This window comes from Pteropus vampyrus, unplaced genomic scaffold, assembly GCF_000151845.1.
Source record: "Pteropus vampyrus isolate Shadow unplaced genomic scaffold, Pvam_2.0 Scaffold3, whole genome shotgun sequence".
Classification (NCBI taxonomy): Eukaryota; Metazoa; Chordata; class Mammalia; order Chiroptera; family Pteropodidae; genus Pteropus; species Pteropus vampyrus.
Window position 1 is genome coordinate 22,354,369 of NW_011888784.1, and position 18,998 is coordinate 22,373,366.

General features: G+C 35.2%; 1 protein-coding gene across 7 annotated transcripts in view; it reads left to right on the plus strand.

The window, feature by feature from the left end:
• The window catches only part of BICC1 (BicC family RNA binding protein 1), a 255,262-nt gene that overhangs the window by 80,352 nt on the left and 155,912 nt on the right, over positions 1-18,998 (plus strand). For 2 of the 7 annotated variants that reach the window (XM_011362178.2, XM_011362169.2), the window contains exon 2: positions 5,685-5,731. The exons of the other annotated variants lie outside the window; for them this stretch is intronic. In XM_011362178.2, the coding sequence (XP_011360480.1) occupies positions 5,685-5,731 (47 nt within the window). The remainder of the gene's footprint in view (positions 1-5,684; positions 5,732-18,998) is intronic. 7 annotated transcript variants of the gene reach the window in all.

An 18,998-nucleotide genomic window follows, 5' to 3' on the forward strand; every position in this document is an offset into this window, starting at 1 on the left:
TGCCCATGATTCATCTCTGTTAGTACATTACTTATCCTGGCTCTTTAGGTAGCTTATATCCACATTTGACCTTCATACTTTTGCCATATTACCTTATACACTGTGGACTGAAAATCATGCTGTTGCAAACCAGAAATGGTAAAATTTGGTTCACTCTCAAATAGGAGGAAGGATTTCAAATGATTTTTATTTGTTTTTTTCCAAATTAAAAGAAATTCAAGCTATGTAAAGGCATTCTGGAAAAGTACAAAGGAGGAAGTTATAAATGACCATTAATTTTATCACTCAATAATTGTTAATATTTTGGTGTTTATAATTTTTTCTAGTACAGACACTATATGTATATGCACAATATGTACTTATAGCACCGAGATCATTCTGTACATCCTGTTTTATAGTCTCCTTAAAAAGCAGTTTATTGTACTTTTGAATATGGGAACTTTTTTAACTGCAAAAATAAAACAATATTTAAGAAAAAAAAATTAAACTGAAGGAGAAAACCATCCTTAAATATCCAATTGCTATTAATATAAAAATTACATTTATTTTTGTCTGTTTCTCTTTGATTTTTCTCAACAGGCTTACATGATTTTTTTTTCAGGGCAGATGAATTTGATATGTTCACAGTGGACTCTGGGAAGCAGGTAGGAAGTTTTAGAAAAGATGAAGTCTGAGAATCCTCACACCTGCTGTGGTATATAACATTCAGATGAAACTTTTCACTACTGAAGTTTAAGCTCGGAAGTATTCTTCAGTTGGCTAACATTTTTGAATGATTTTAATTGGGAATTGAAGAAACTTAAAAAATACACTCAATGCCTACTATTTCTTCGATTCTGAGAGTTTGCATGCCAATCCAAAAAGTTAGATATGACTCATGAACATAAAAATAGAGTATATGTAAATTGCAGCTTCTGAATCTTTTGCTGATTTCTCTTTTAGCAGAATTGGTTAAATTGTCAGGGAACTTTTCTGAAAACAGAAATATGCAAACTAAAATATATAGCATAGCTTTTTAGCATATGGCTTAAATTGATACAATAAGTGAATGTTTTAAATAGTAAAATATTTTTACAGGAGAATCAGGCTACTTAATGATTACACATTTATCTTTCAGGTGACCTTAAAATACATCAGCCTTAGTTAAATATGCTACAGTTGAGTCGTGTTTAAAATAAATGGAGAAATGCCCCGAAGATTTGAAGATTTATCTGTTATTTTTTATAATTTGAACTTGTTTTTTCCTTGCCCAAATTCCATAGAGGTGAAAAGACCCATCGCTTATCAAGGGAATGTTTAAAGGTATTCCGTACTATGTTTTAATATGAAATACATAGTCCTTGTGTTTTTAGATTTGGCACCATAAAGCATAAGATATTATAATGGAAAAGCATTTCAGAATGAAAAGGATATTTAAACAAGTTTCCATATGCCCTGTGAAGAATTTAAAATCGAGCTCCCCCACCCCTACACACTTTAATTCAGTAATTAACTAGACTTGCCCTGTAGTTTGGGGGACTGTAATGGTTTACACCTGTTTCAACTTTTGCTGTTTTTACTGGCTGTGGCTTTTGCCATCCCATATTTCTTGTGAAGCAAAAATATGAAATAAAATATGGCAAAGCACTGGAGAAATTATAATAAACATAAAAAATGAATTGTTCAGGTTAAAATATGAGATACTTTACCTGCACAACCCATGAAGCCATGTTTCAGTAGTATTGAAGTAATTTATTCTGTGTCATGAAAATAAAGACAGTGCTTTCATTGGCAGGAATAATCCAGAGTTTTTACAATCAAACAATTAAATTTTGGAACATCAAGCAAAGTTTATAATGTAAAGACAGTCAGAAAAAGGCTGCTAAGTCATTATGTGTATTCATGTTACTGCAGAATAAAAAAAAAAAAACGAGAGTATAAGTGTATAAGATATGTGAAGACTCAATAGAACTGTTATACTACAGAATATAATCACACTTCAAGGGTCAAGAAATAACCATGACATCAAGGAGGGAGTTGGCTCATTTCTCAGGCAGTATTTCCTCCAAATATAATGAAAAAGAAGCCATTGAGTCAAGGTATTATATCACATATTTTTTCTTGCAATCTAGATCTCAGATGGTCTCCCTAGAAGTAACCTTGATTCGTCAGGCCTAACAGTAGCAGCCCAGCTCTAGTGTTGGGTTAAGAGTAAAATGACTAGCCTTTTAGTTCACCGCCCAGAATGAGATTAGCTAAATTAAATTTCTGTGTTTAATTTGGATAGAATTGTGACTGTGAAAAGATCTTTGGGAAAGTTGTCAGAAGAACAGACTTTTAATTTTGGCTTTATCTCACTAGTTGGGTGGCTTTGAATAAATGGGCGAAGGTTGATCTTAAATGAGGGCAGGGCCTTGCCTATTTTCTCTAGTATAGGACGTAAATATCTGTGGAATGAAAATTTCTTTTTGTTCTTTTCTGGGTCTGTAAAATGAACATCTTAAACGCCTCAGTTTATATTGAGAAAGAAATATTCTGCAAGTGGCCTCTCCCCACCTCTCACTTCTTCCGAGAAGTTTAATATATTGATCCTGAGAATTTTAGAGTAACTTTGAGACTTGAAATTTCAAATTTGAGCACAGAAGGATCCCTCTCTTGGGGGGAGAGAATATTTGTGGTAAAACATGGCTCTCCCTTGATTGGCTTTAAGGGCCTTGCCGTCTTTGGGCGTGGTCAGTAAAAGTCCCGCAGGAGACCCAGCAGCCTGGGAATTAGATTAGGACACTCCCTGCAAAGTGCCAGTGACTGGGACCAACCAGGGTTTACACCCGAGACAATGATCTGACCAAGAATGCAACCAGAGTCTTTTACCAGGGTGTTTGTGGGCTTGGGAAGTAGATACTTCTCAGGATTTAGGGGAAAATTAGGCTCAGATTTGGAGTTTCTCATACAGTAAACACTTAAAATGAAAAAGAACAAAGATTTTTGGTGCCAGTGAGTATGCCATTTCTGGCTCCCTGCCTCCTGTTCCCCTTCAAATCACAAGGTTGCTAAAAGGTGTACGTTCTGGTTAAATTTTAGATGTTTTTCCGGAACATAATTAATTATAGTTTGAGTCTAACTAAAGAAATTTTTCCCCTTTCTATTCATCCTGGCATTGAAAGACCATTCTATGAAGTCTGTTTAGACTTGGAATGAAGGGGCATTTCAAGCTTGTGACATAATGAGTTTGTCATGAGCAAAATAAGTGTCCTAAAGGAAGTGTCTAATAAAATGTAGTTGTGTCATGAAATTTAAACTGATGAATTCTCAGTTGTGTAGGAGTTCCTTGGGGGTGAAAGGGATGATTATCCGCCTTGCTTGATAGGCCTTTGAAATTATCTTTGATTCTAAAATTTCTTTTCAAAGAAGTTTCCTCAATGTCACTAGAATTTTAAAAAATCTTTGTGTCCTTATATGCAGTTTTTATTTCCAAGTGATTGTGTTATAGATTAGGGCCCCATTAAAGTATTTTCAGCTTTAGAGATAAAGACAGCCTGTGAGGTGGCTGAGTTGAAGTCCCTTCAAGGCACTTGTTCTTAGGTTTTTGTCATTAGGTTTGGGCACTGACATTTTATCTCACCTGGGTTGCCCCTCTAGCTAGGATCAACCACATTTGCCAGTTTATTTAAAAGAGTGAGTTTTTTTGTTGTTGTTGTTCAGATTTATTCTTTGTTTTTTAAAAGGCTTTAATATTGATATATTTCTAAGTTCAAGAGTGAAAATCATAATTTGTAGAGTTAACCGCAAAGAATCTTTTCGTGGAAATGTGTGCTTTGGGTGCTCACTTCAGTGTCTGTACTCAGTTCATGCTGTTGATGGTATGGTATTTGTGCAAAAAAGTAAAGGTAAAATGGTATTGGCATTATGTGTTAGTTTTTCGCTGCTGCAACAAGTTACCGCCGGTATAGTGGCTTAACAATAACATTCATTTATTATGTTACAGTTCTGAAGGCTGGAGGTCTGAAATTGGTTTCTTTGGGCTGTTAAGGTGTTGACTAGGCCATGCTTCCTCCAGAGGCTCTAGAAAAGAACCCATTTTCTTGCTTTTCCCAGCTTCTAGCGGCCACCTACATACCTTGGCTTGCGGCCCCTTCCTGCATCTTCAGAGTCGGCAGTGTAGCTTTTCTGTATCTTGCTCCTCTGTGAATCTCTCAGATTGTTGTCACATGCCCATCTCTCTCTGTTTTTATTGTCACATCACTTTCTTGGACTCTGATCTTCCTGCTTCCTTTTTATAACGACCTCTAGTGACTGTATTGGGTCCACCTGGGTAATTGAGGATAATCTTCCCATCTCAAGATCCTTAATTCAATCACATCTGCAAAATCCTTTCTGCCATGTAAGGTGACATATTGATGGGTTCCAGGGATTAGGACATGGACAACTTTGGGGGGCTGTTATTTAGCCTGCCTCACACATTAGAATATAGTTTAAATTTTTTTATTTCTTTTACTTATTGCGTTCATACATTTCCTCAAACTGTCTTTGGTAATCACAGAAACATGTACTCTGTGTTCTCTTTTTTGGATGAAAATATGTTGATAAAAAAATTTTGTATTTTTACAAAATTGCAGAAGGTGTCTTGTCATATATCTAACTGTGAAATTAAAGTTGGTGAAAAGATAATTTGTAATACTTGTTATCTTTTTGAGGGCAGAGAGAACTTCTTTGAGTTTTGACTCTTCCATGTAACCATGTAACAGAATGATCCGCCATACTTCTTGGGTCTTTAATCATTTTGACAAGTTGCAGGAGTTCTTGCTCCAGCCCCATTTTTTGTCCTGATGAAGGCGTGGCTTCTCTACTTAACCACTGTTCCACTCTGCATTTGAATCCAAGACCTGTTTGGTGGTTGCCCTCTGAAAGGTACCATTTGAGGCGATTGCAAGCAGGATTTTATCAGCTCTTTGTCCCCTCTCTCCCTTTAGTCCGATTTCCCACCTCCCCCCACAGATAAAAAAAGAAAAATGTTCACATAGTCATAAAACTTTTGAACATTGAGAACTGGGTTTGTTCTGTTTTTATAGGCTACCATTTAGATATAAAAATGATTGTTCAAATACAATGACCTTTTAAGTAAGCTCATATGAAATTTTATTGTTGTCTGTCACTTTGTCATTACTATTTAATTCTCATGTTTTTTCTCTCTTTTTGCATAAACCAATAAAGGAGTGAATTAAAGTAGGGTAAGAAGCCAACAGAAATCCAAGTAGATTATATAGTCATTGCAAAACCTCAAACTGACAAAACTTAGCAGGCCATGTTCCATGAGCCCCTGTTGAAAAGGCAACGTCCTGCCTGGGATTGATTACAGCTAGGAAGTGTTAGAGCACTACAGCTGATTATATTGGTAGTTATATTTGTTCATAAATTTTTTTAACTATGAAAGGACAAGATTACTTTTGTTCATGTGTGAAAATAGAGATTGTGAGACTTTCAAACAGAAAAAAGTGTGAAATTAAAGAAGTGTAATTGATTAGATTAGTGTTTTATTCTTTATCGAATTTGCATCACAGATGAGGCCTGTTAGCAGCCACTGAGCTTTGGGAGAACAAGGATGGCATCTTGTTTACCTTTCTATTCTCATACCTGATATGCAAGAGTTTTTGAATACATAGGTTGAGAAAAGAAACTATTTTAAATGTATACATTTTTATTTACAGCTGCTGCTGAAGGAAAAGGCAAAAGTGGGGAAGACTTTTTTCAAAAGGTAAGTTGCTTTTTACTCCTGCATTGGTGATAATTAAAGAGAAATACACGTGTCTCGGTAGAAAGCTACTCTTCCGTGTGAAAGGGAATAGTTTTTTGATGTGATAGCTGGAGATGCTCAGGCCAAGGAAAGGGTGGTATACTGTTTGACACGTAACCATTCTAAGGAGATTTCTTCTGGGCAAATCTAATGAAGTTTTTGCTTGGAGGTATGGAAGCAAGGAAGGCTGCAAGATATGCTGTCTTGATTATGTTCTTTTACTACTGCCCACTATTTCCTTCTTCCTCAAACACATACCTGACCTGGGAAGTAGAGAGGAGTCGCTCACAGCTTTTCTTATTTCTCTTAAGTCTGAATGTGGGCGGGATAATATAATTGACAATGGATGTACCTTTAGACCTTCTTGCCAGCAGTTAGTAGCTGTGTCTATTCTGTCCCTGGCTTTCCTCTGAAAGTTCTGACCTTCAGTGAAGCCAGTCTGGCCAGTCATACATAGCAAAGGGAAACAGGAGTAGAGCTGACTGAATAATGAATATGAGAAACTATGAAGAACAATTGGTTTATTGTAGTCAGCTCTATTTTTAAAAATATTTTATGTAGAGGAAGATGCCAACCTTTCAAAGAAATTGATTTAAGTTCATGTTCTTATTTCTTTGGTTTATTTGGATTTATTGTATTTGCATCTTTGTCAGGATCCAGAAAGCATATGTGTGGGAACAAATAGACACATATCTTAGGAGAGTGATAAGAGTGAAAATATAGTAGCAACTATGAATGAGGTTAAATATGGCTGTAGAGGGTCATCAAGCTTTTGGAAAACACCTCTGTGTAGCCAGATGTGGCCTTTACAACTTCTTTATTCTTTTGCCTTGAATGTGATCTACTTTTTTTTTTTTTTTTTTTTTTTTTTTTTTTTTTTTTTTGGTAAGCTTCATCGTTTATCTGTATTCTCTGCCAAGCTTATTAAAAGCAAATATTTTTAGAGCTGATACTTATATTGCCATTTCTTCATTCTGAAAATATTTATTTACCACCTGTTGTGTTCTGCACACTGGAGAGACCAAAATGATCAAGGCATCATCCCTGCCCTACAGGACTTAGTTTGGTGTCTGGTGATGTAGTCACAGAAATAGCAGGAGAGTCTGGGGCCATAGAGGATTAAGCACTTGACTGAGGCTTTAGGAGATTAGAAGGGAGTTCTTGAGGTCTTCAGAAGAGTGGAAGTTAGCCATGTGAAGAGGTAGGCTTGAGTGGGTTGGAAGGCATTCTAGGCAAAGACAAAATATAAGAAGGCTCAGAGGTAGAAGAATTTATGCGGCATTCACACTTCTACCGTTTGGCTGGCACATAACGTGAGGGATTCATAGTGCAAGATGAGATACAGGATTCTATATGATGAAGTATCTTCTCTGAATGGAAGACACATTCCTAAAGGATTTAAATTTTAAAAATTTAAAAATTCTGTACTGGCCAAGTACAATGTGCCAGACCACAGTTTTCCATTCCTGCTTTAGGCTCATGCTGTTGAAGTTTATGTACTATGCCCGAAGGCCTTGGCTTGGCATTATCTGACGTTGGTTAATATCCAACTTGTCTTTAATACCTGGGCATTTTGGAATGCCCTACCTTTTGCTGGGGCAGGCTTGCTGCAAGGGGAAGAAGAAAAGAGAAAACGAAGAGTGGAAATCTCAGATTTGCCTTGGGTTGGCTGTGATGGGACAAATAGATGCTAGCTGTGGAAGGATTTTTTTTTCATTGTTCCTTAACTTGCAGATAGATGTAAAAAGCAGACTGTTCAGCTTTGTATGACTCAGACATTTTAAAAGTTGAATCAAAACAGTGTATGTGGTCATAAAGGACCTTCATTCTTATAAGATTTGCTAATATTTATCACCCTTCGTGGAGCCATATATACATTCCAGCAGTTTAAATGGAAACACATGTTTGAATCCAGGAACATGTGTGCGCCCCACAAAATAGGAGTTGGAATTGTAGATTCTGTTCTTGGTTACAGGTTAATGAGGTCCCTGATTAACTAAATGAGAGTAGTTTTTATCTCCTTATTTTTTTTTTTTTTAGTTCATTAGAAAGTGTCTTCCTGATAGACAAGTGCCTATAAGGATTTGGATACTTACCCTGGAAAAAACCTGTAACTTAATAAAAGACACACATCCCAAATTTTAGAAGAGTAATTTTCAGTGTTTTGACCAGACAGAAGTAGACATTATGGTTCATCTACAGTAGAATGAAGTAATGGAGAAGTATTGAATTGTCCTCCAGGAACTTTCTTCTAGTCACATGTATTCCAATTTCACATAATGACATTTGGGAAACATTTAAGAAGAAATAGTCCATATTGCTGGTCATTAGCACCTTTGACTAACTTTTCTTCTCCAAGAGCAATGCAAATATTCAAAGGCTCTGTATGCTTATTAGAATGTATTTTGGTTTTAACACTAGGTTTGTATCACAAAATTAAAATTATTCTGGAGTTTAAAATTTGACTACCCTTATTTAAGAAAAAAAAAAAACAACACATCTGGAAGGATACCTTCCTAGCTTCTTACCGGCTCTCCCTAAGGAGGGGATTAGAGGAGTATGAGACTTTTATATATTACTTTTTTTTTGTACTGTTAAAATATATGTAAAATCATAGCAATATGATAAACTTAACTTAAAGCAATTATTCTCATTGAAAATTTTTGAAAATGAAAAAATGAAAGAAAATTAAATTTAAAAATATCTTTGAGAATAAGAATTGGTAGATTTCCACAAAGGGTTTAGATTGTGGTGTAACTACTACTAAGATCATCAAATATGTTGTCTCAAATTTGAAGCTGTGATCGTCGTTGCTCAGTTTACTACAGGTGCATGTAAACATCTCCCACAGAGGCACAGTCACTGTTTCTTTCAGAGAGCTACCGGGTTTCCAGTGTACCGCTTTGCTGCATGTGTTTGAAACATCTTATTTCCCTTGACACTGTATTAGGGCAAAAAGCTAACCTGTAATAACAGAGAAACCCAACAATATAATGACTTGAAGAATAGAGTTATTTATCTTACATTTAAGCTACATTCTAAGGAGAATATTCCCACTTGGTGGGTGGCAGTATCCTTTCTGCAATGACCCTGCTTCCAAATAAGGTCACATTCACTGGAGTTAGGACTTCAACATATGGTTTTTAGAGGGACGTAATTCAACCTGTAATAGCTTTTAATGGAGGAAATGATTCTGTAGAAAAATTTACTATGACCAGAAAAATTTGCTAAAACTAAATGTCATGTATTACATTTTGATACTTAATTTGATTTGTAGATTTTAATTGCCTAATCATTTACCAAATCTTTTTTTCTTATTACAAATCATTTCTAAATTGTCTAGAACAAATATATAATTGACATGGCAGGAAAGTGAAAAAGTCTAATTTGTTATCCTACCTCTGAAAGGCAACTACTGTTTATACACCTTTACTTCTTTTTTCTGCGTGTATTAAAAATGCATATAAAATGTTTTTGAATATTCTCTCATTGGCTGATGGGATTACAAATTAGACTGTTTGCATTGGCTACATCTCAAATGTTTTCGTGTTAAAATTTTGCAAGTTCCCCAGTAATTGTATTTTTTATTCTTTGGCTCTAAGTGCAGTGACAAAAGGAGGGAATGAATACAACTTTATCAATATTCTTTCTAGTTCTTTGTCCACCTCTCATGGCAACTTTAATTGAAACACATGGAAATAATCTGCTTCGATTTTTACAGTTCTTTGGGCAGTTGTTCATGGCTTACTCACTGTCTGTCCTATTTCCTTTTAATCAGTTTTTTTTTTTTTTCTTTCTCTTGTGAAATGACTATGGCCTGATCTTGGAGGGAAAAATGTGTTGCAGTGTATTAGGTGGGGATGGGTATAGTGATTATATTACAGATGTGACTCATCAAAGCAAAAATGCTTTAGGAATCTTGAATCCCAATGGCCGAAGAAGACAAAATCCAGTCAGCATCATACTTGATGCAAGTCAAGTTTTCTATTGCATTGGGTTATATACATGCTTTCTCTACAAAGTAAACAGCACATATTTTGAATATAAGGATATTTTATACTTTTAAAATATGTCATTTTGGAAAACTGACCCATAAACTATGGCTTTCACAAAGGCTAACAGTAAGACTGATATAAAGAAGATAGTTCGGCGGTGTATGTGGTAGTTTTATTACCCTCAAACTACCTTCTTCGGTAAACAGATTACTTTTGTTGTTTTGAGACTGAAAAGTGGCAAGTGCTGTCTTCTGGGGAAAATGGTTGGGGGGAATAGTTGGCTCCCTTTACTTCAAAATGAGTGCATTGGGTGGTCTTAGATGGGGTCTACTTGAATCTTTATATTGGTGAAGGTGGGGGAGGCAGAAATCTTTAAACACAATTGCTTTTGCCTTCTTCAGTAGCCGTTGTTTTGTATTTGTTGAATAGATCATATTCCTCTGGTAATAGAAATACGTTTTGATTTAGTTATTTAAAAATGAATTCAGTTAACTATATCCTGTGATATGCTTTATCTTAATGGGTAAACATGTTAAGTCAAGTTCGATTTAAATGAAATTAGGATATTTTAAAGTTTTAATCTTAGTAGTTGTTTTAATAGATAATGCATTACAGGCTTCACAATTCAACTTACAAATGAGCATATATACAGTGAAGAGCATTTGGTGTTATGTTCTGAAGATACATTGAGAAGGCTGTGCAGAATTATAGTGTTGATTTCAAACTTAAGCAGAGGTTATCACCAGTGGATGTTATCACAAATGGGTAGTTGGGCCTTAAAACTAAAATCCAGGGACTGAGTTCTTATTCCCTTATGTCTCTGAGAATAAGTTTCAGCGAGAGGATCTGTGATTATGATTCTCTTATATTACTGACGAAATTGGGATAACCGAACACGTATAACACTTAGAAGAAAGGAATAACGCAAAAACAGGTTGTCTGGCAGTCTTCCAGAAGGTCGTTAAAGGTAAGAATCAATCCTATTTTTAGATCTTATAATTTATTCTCCATCATTTATCAAGAATCTTACAAATAAGGGTTAGTAGAAAAGATTAAGAAAAAGACTAAGAACATCATCTGTTCTTTAGTCTTCTAAGTTCTGTCTTTGTGTTCATTTAAACATGAGAAGCCTGGGTGTCAGACCATATTCTCAAGCATGTCCTATAGTCACCTAAAGAGTTTCATCATAAAGTTGTATACTTGGCTCTTGCTTTGGCAGTCATTTCACACAACTGCTTTGTGAACACCACATTTGCTGTTTTGTTCCTCTTTCTGCAATCGTGGAAGTAGGGGATATCATTGACATTCCTTTAAAAAGTGTGTTTGATGGTAGTGGATACCCTAATTGCTACTATAATTTTTTAAAGTGAATAATTTTAAATCAATATCTGGTGAAAATTTAATTGTTAATGGTTAAGATATTATTCTTGAAACCAAACTCAAGGTATTGGATCATGTGGAAATAGAGGTCTTTTAAGAAAGGTCATATGGCAGGATTGTGAATTAAATGTTAATGTGGGGTGTACCTGGGATAGAATGATTATGGGAAGGTCCAATGAAATTGTTTATTGGCCTTAGTTTAAAAACGCTTGTATAGTATTTTGTAAAATACTCTCCCTGAATGGATTAAATTACTTAATTCCTGTGTTTGCCAGAATTTGTCTTAATTGAACAATATTGAGATAAAAACTTCCTTATGATCGATACTAAGATTTCAGAACAATTTTCACATTATACAGATAAACCAAAATTACACTAATAAACTGATAATATGAAAATTTAAACATTTCTGTGTGGATTAGAAACAAGTTTTTAAGATAGAGGAACTATTTTTGAGGAAGGCTAAAGTTTGATGATTAAGTCTCACAGGAGTTTTGCATTTGCTTTGGCAGTCTGTGTATGTGTACATATTTAATTATGGCATTTGTCATGTGATTCAAGTCGTTTTTACATCTAAGGATGCATAAGACAAATTCAGTCTTGTGTATACATAGAACATTTTCAGAGATGTGTCTGAAGATCAATGTATAAGGATAGTCATTGTAGTAATATTTGTAATAATTTAAATTAAATTAAAATAACCTAAGTGCTTGCTCTAATGTTCAGAATATGATATATCCAAAATTTGGATTTCTATGTAAGGATTAAAAATCAAATCATGCTCCTTTATAAATATTTAATGATTTGAGAAATTGATTATCATGTAAATGCAAAAAACGAAGGCAAAAGGCATATGAACAGCTTGACTCGAATAATGTTATATATATTTATGCCTAGAAAAATGACTGGGGCAGGAATTATACCAAAATGTTAAGTGACTGTCTCAGTGATGAGATTATGGTTGATTTTTATTTTTTCTCTATATTTTCCTGTAATGAATCTCTATTACTTTTTAAACCACCTCATGGATAAGAACAGATCATAAAGGCTAAAATTGGCTGAGGTTGCTTGTAGATTCATAAATTGTTGCCAATTTATAGAACATAAAATATTTTGTTGAAAGAAGTTTTAAGAGATCATCTAGTTCTACTTCCCATTAAGTACTAAATTTCCTTCTCTGTCACCTACAGCAGGTATAAAGACAAAACAGTTCTCAGATCTATATATATATATAAGGTCAATCATTTTAGATCAGTGCTAATTTTTAGAAAGTTTTCCATTTTTCTTCCATTTGCCCTTGTTTAGCCATTGGAGTTACAGAAAAATTTGAAGATGGTTTTTATATTTCTATGCCTTCTTATTTTCAGACTAAAGATACTTAGTTTCTTATTTATCATATGAGTTAATTTTTAGATCCCTCAGTATTCTGTTCATTTTCAGGAGCAATGTCCCATTTTAAATGTGACAGTGATATACCTGGGTATCATGTTTTGGATGTAGCCTGACCAATACTGTTATACTGAGGTTTGTAATATCCACAATATGGATACGATTCAGAAGTAGCCAAAGATTATGAGATTTTCAGGCACTGCGAGTTGGTCATAGGCAAAGAACTGACATTTCTTGCCATTCTTCAACTGAAGAGGAAAGACTGACTCCACTGTAATTGCTAGGTACATATGAAATAAGGATACTTGATTTCTGACGGGCAGGTCAAGGCCCACTTAGATATAGCTCACATGTTTTGTCTTTCACTCTAAGCTCTTGACCTAATATTTGGCTTGTAGTCTATGTGACAGTATGCTTCCCAGAATAAGATGGTGTGCAAAGTATCCTTCTCAAAGATTTCACCTGGTTCTGTGACTTAGTTGTCAGAACTCCTGTATGATTTTTTTCTTCATTGTGGACTCCATAAGATCACCTGCAAGGGATAAGGACTCAGCTGCAAGATGATAGTCCAGAATATGATGGGGTCTGTGCAGTGCCTTTTAGTGTAACTCAAGTGAATGCTATGAAATTTAGTAAAGAGATTTAAGCTTTACTGACTTAAAATGGGTTCACAGAAGAATCAGTACATTTTAAAGCTGGATGTGGTGGTGATGTCTTTTTCTTCTAGCATAGTCTTAGAATGATTTTTTTTTTTTCAAGCTAGTTGGTGGCAGCCAGGACTTTGAAGAGTGCTTTTCTGACTTTGACTGTTATTAGTAAAACATAAATTATTTTCTTTAAATCAGTAATTATTGTGCCTTCTTGGGTGGGCTAGGCTTTTCTATGAGACAAATTATGTCTAAAGCTGCAAGTTTTGTTAAGAAAGGTTCTGAATCAGGGTCATTCTGGTACATTAGAGAGACAACCAAAAGGCTGGAGACAAATTAATACAGCCAAAAATGACATGGATTTTGTAGTCTCTTATATTGTGTGTAAGTAGTCAGGATTTCAAAATCACATTAAGGTTGGTACTTCTAAAATTTGTACTTGATATTTTCTTATTTTATCCTACCTACAAGGCTTGAAATTATGATTTGTTGTTATCCCATGAATCAGTTTTTTCTTCATTTTTGAGACTCTTTCTGGTTTTTGAAGAACAGCCTTTCGCTTGCTGTTTTTAATATGTTTCACTTTATTTAGACAAAATAGATTGCTTTAGAATTTGTCCTTTGGCTCATTCAACTCTTACCCTGCTTTTGTCTCTGAATAGTACCTTTAAATTTGTGTACTTCATAGTTTATGTGGTTATATGCTTGCCTTCCCAAACACTCTACCATGTAAAATGAGGGAGCTAGCCATGTTTCACACCACCCAGTTCTGCTTCCCAGCCCTTCTGGACACAGCTGATGGGCCTAGATGTAAGCACCGGACCCAAAGATGAACCTTCCACAGTGACTGACTCTCAGAACTCACCGAATGAGATTTGCTGTTATTTAAGAAACTGGGAAGCGAAGACCCAGTGTAGTAGTGGGAATGGAATGGGACAGGTCACGTTGTAGGATGGGGTGAGAGAGAAGCCAAGAGTGATAGTGTTGACCGTGGAAAAGCCGGAGTTATTAGGGAGAAGAAGCTGAGAGGAAGCAGAGGAAATCCGTCTGTGGAAGGCAACATGGAACAAAACACAGAGAGAGCAGATATACAGGAAGTGAGAGATACTCCTAGCTGGAGCTGGCACAGATTGGGGTGCTTCTCACATTTTGATCTACAGGTGTCCTTGCAGTCTTCTTCTCTCCTGATGTGGTTGTGAAACACTGTGAGGCCTTGTAATCAAGAATCTGACTAAAACACATAAAAGGCCTTCAATTACTTGATTAAATGCATAATCGTCCTTTTTACAAAGGTTTGTGCATTCACACTTTAACAAAATTTGGTAGGTCTGCATTGAGTAGTTTAACCCCTCAATGAATGGATAAAATTAAGTTGTATCTTTAAAGGAGCGATTATCTTTAGATAAGACATAAGACATTTTCCCAAAACCTGTCATTAAAATATGTATATAGCAGCAGTACCATAGTGTGTTTTAAAACATGAAAACACACCGTTTCAGCGTATGTGCACAATATTTTATGCAGTATATATGTTATATATACTTTCTTTGTATATTATACTGTATAAAATAGTATTCTTATTCAGGGTATGTTTCTTTTTGCTAGTCAGTTGCCAACATTATTCAAGGAATAATAGGGTCATTGCTATTAATATCTCAGGTGGAAAACCTGTACTGCCCTTATTTTCTGAAGAGATTTTGTTGTGGACTTTTATAGTACACATTATAATTTCCTCCTTCTCCATGACCACTGACATTAATATTGTTTTAGTCAATATTATACTTTTTTGTGGGAAGCTTGTAGTCAGCCAACATGCAGAGGAATTAGCACAGTTTAAAAGATTTTCTGTTAATAGTTAAGGACAACACTTTGTTACTCTATGCCTCTTTAACGTGATTCTTGAATTATTAAATATCCTGAAAGTTACTCTCTCATTTTGTACGTTTAGCAGTTGTGGCTTGTCCCAAAGTAGTTCTTTTGGAGTTTCTTTGGAAGTAAATTTCTTTTGGCAGTTTAAGTGGTGAAAAAATAGATTTCATTATCTTTTTTTCTTGGTGAAATCAAATGGTCTAGAAGTATTTAAGTCTTTCCTTCCTTAGCAAAACCACTCTTAGTCACCATATATTATCATTCAGTCGTTCAAATTTTCTGCTGCTTACTGGCTAAAGTGATGATAGGTAGGGAATGAAGGAATTTAGCCAGGGATGACACCAACTGCAGGCAAAAATATAGAGGCTTTTGTTTATTTCTCTGTTTTCTTTCTTGAGTGCACCATCAATTACTTTTTTTGAGAGGGAGAAAACCCAGCTTCAGTTTCCATGTGCCTGTTTACTCTGGAGTTACCAGGAAATCTTGATCTTCTGTGAATAAGAAAACTTTAAACTGAGTTAGTTTGGAGTTGTTTTCTTAAGTAGAACTTCTTCCTGTTATGTTTTTCTATGGGATTTTCTAACACAATGGTCCAGATTCATGTGTAAGTCAGTGAGAGGTGCTGTTTGAGAAGCTCCATGGCATATTCCCTAGGTTGGTAGGTTTGGAGCGCCTGTTTTTCTTGGCTTCAGCTAGAACATCGAGAGGGAGGTATTAACAAAATTGAGTAAATGGTAGTTTTCAGTACTTAATTGAAACATGGATATGTGTTTCTTCTCATTTGCGTGTCACTTTTGTATCTCTCATACTTAAAAATATGGTGAGCTATCTCATTATCTTTGAATCTAGAAAACTCTTGTAGGTTCCATGGGAAAACTAAAGAGGACACAATTTCTACTTTCAAGGAGCTGAATGGGGAAGATGCTTATCAAAAGGGGCTAGAGTGAATGATTATGTACAGACTTTACAAAGATGCTAAGGATACCACTTACGAGACATTTACTGTCCTCTCTGTCAGCTTGACATTGTGCCAGATGCAGGACTGTAGAGGAGAAAAGATGATCATCTGGTCCGTTTTCAAGCGGGTCACACTCCAGAGAAGTGGCACATAAGTGCCACTCAGTGGGGCAAGAGAATGTAGTAGAGGAAACAGAAGGAACAATTCGTTCTACTTGGAGGAATCAGGAAGGTTGCCTTGAGGAGAAGTTTGAGTAGAGATTTAACAGACAGATAAAAAGAGTATAACTAGAATGTTGGGTAAGATTAGGCAACACTTTGTAGTAGAGTTTCTGAGGAGACAGCAGAGTTTAGATTAGGTTAAGCTGTCTTCCAGACCTGTGATTTCATGACCTAAATGAATTAACAAAGGCAAGATGGAAAGGCATTCCTGGCAGAAAGGACCAACCGTGTGCCAACCGTGTGCCTGCAAAGGCAAAATAAGGGACAGGGGAGACTGTTTCTGTCATATGGCTCTGGAAACAGCTGAATTAAAAGTGATATATACCATTATATAATTTTATCTGAGCTAATCACAGATTCATGTGAAAGGTTGAGAAGATAAGTATAAAAGGATTTGAAATATCATATTGTTTATATATTTGTTTATATATTGTTTATATTTGTTGCCTACTCAAAAATGATGAATATTAAAATTGATAGCCAGGATTACCAAACAATTTGCAATGTAGTTTGTTTTGCAGCTTCTGAATTCTTTGAGTGCTGGGTTTAGGGATGTTATCATTACTTTTTTTCTTCCTTCTACTTTCCTGGATGATAAATGCATCCCAGTACGATTAACTTTTAACTGCTTTGAAACATGTGTTTCAACTATTGTAACACCTTTATTGCATTTTGGATAATAAAATTTCCAAGCTCAGAATGATGATTATAAAAGAACTAGTTAGCATCTTTTAACTAAGTCCTGAACTTTCTAAAATATACAGTTTTAGAATATGTCTTTTCCAGGAAGACAGTTGAAAGTTTTGATTTTGCACTTTACTTCTGGCTGTGTTTTATGGAAATCAAACTTAAAACTTCTGAGAAATAGGTACTAGTGGTTCAAATTTGGCAAATAATAGAATATTTGGTTTTATTTGTATAAAATTAAAGATCCCCTTAAAGAAGTTGTTGACTATCAATTTATCATACTCTGATATTAGCATCAAACCACCAGTGTAATGATGAATAAGTACAGAGAAGGGAAGACCAAGAATATTTGAGATCTGGTATCACACGCAGAATAAATATAGCCAAATCTCAGTTGTTCAGGGGCAGATTTTCTAGCTTAATTATTAACTGGATTTTATGATTTTATGTTCCCTTTCCCATTTCCCCAATTCTACCATTAACAATTTTAGTGATAATAAACTCTCAATCTACAGCAGTGTACCCTTCTCCTTGTAGGTTTGCCTGAGGACCTTTTAAAAACTACTGATGCCCAAACTAGAGATTGATTTAGTTGTTCTGGAAGTAAAGCTTGGGCATTAGTGTTTTTTTTTTTTTAAAGCTGCCCGGTGATTTTAATATGCTGCTAAGGTTGGGAACCACTGATGTGGAGTGTGGGTTAAGTGCAAGGAGAAGTTGTAAGTTCATGTTGGTCTCTAATGCTGGTTAAAAAGAAGGAATTGAATATATTTTGTGTGTGTCTATCAATTGCTAGTGGATTTCACTTTCCACTGAGTTTCATTCTCTTATGACTATTTCATGGTATGATTTATAAGAGGGTATTCTGTGAAACACTAGTTCTGCATTATGTTAATAAACATTTAGGTTTAAAAAGTTCCATGATAAGATATGTTTGAGGATTGCTGTCATATACAGTTTAAAAGGATTCTTTCCTACAGAACCGCTTTCAGACTTTAATGTGCTAATCATTTGCATTTTATGAATTTGTTAGAGGAATATGTAATATGTAGCACTTTACAATATTACTTGATCAAATCTTTTTTTTTTCCCCTTGGTAAAGATCTAGTCTGCAGAATTAAACAATCAGTGAATAATTTGGAAATTCCTTTTTTCACTTATCAAGATTCGTGTTAGGGTTGCACATGATGTAGTTAATACAAAAGTGTATTTCTTCTCTTCGGTGAGTCTCATGATAGGGATGTGAGTGTATATCACTTCAGAGTACGTGATTCATTCTTAAAATTCAACCGTTACCATTTTATATCCATGCTCAGAATTTCTTTAACATCTCCCCGTTGCCTCCCAGATGAAGTCCAATGTCCGCCTTTGGCATTGAGTGTTTATTACAGTCCAGTTCCTTCCTTCCTGCTGCTTTAATTTCATCTCCCATTGCTCCTCAAACCACTCCCCTTGGCATCAATCAGTGGTGTCCCAAGCCATGACTATTCCTGATTCTAATGGCTGTAGATAAAAATACCTCTCTACCTAGAAAGTCTCTCGTCTTGGTCTCTATTCCTTTCCAGTTGTGTATCATTAAAAATCCCCCCTTTTGAGGGATATTCTGGACTGGCCCAGACTATGTTGACAGTTTCCATTTCTTTATATGTTAAAATGACATATTCAAATCACTTTGTTTGGATTTTATTAAAAAGTTAATTTTCTTGCAATGTTCTGTTATTTTGAGTTGATAGACTAATAGTTCAACTAGTTTCTGAACTCAAAATGAGAGACTCAAGTGTTTTGGGGCCAAACACATTGCTCTGTGTGCATGTTTGGGGCTAAGTAATTCCTTAGAATCATCATATTGTAGGATTGAAAGGGACCTTAGAGATTTCCTAGTTTAGCATACAAATGAGGAAAACAAGACCTAGCGAAGTTAAGTGATTTGTCCAAATCATATAATTATCTAATTGCTGAAGCTGGGGAGGAAATGCAATTCGCTGTTCTTTTCACTACACTGACGATTTATGTATTTTTAAAATCCAGGTGCTCTTTCAAGAAAAATAAAATTCTCATGTCCCTTTTTTTTTTGTAATGAAAAAA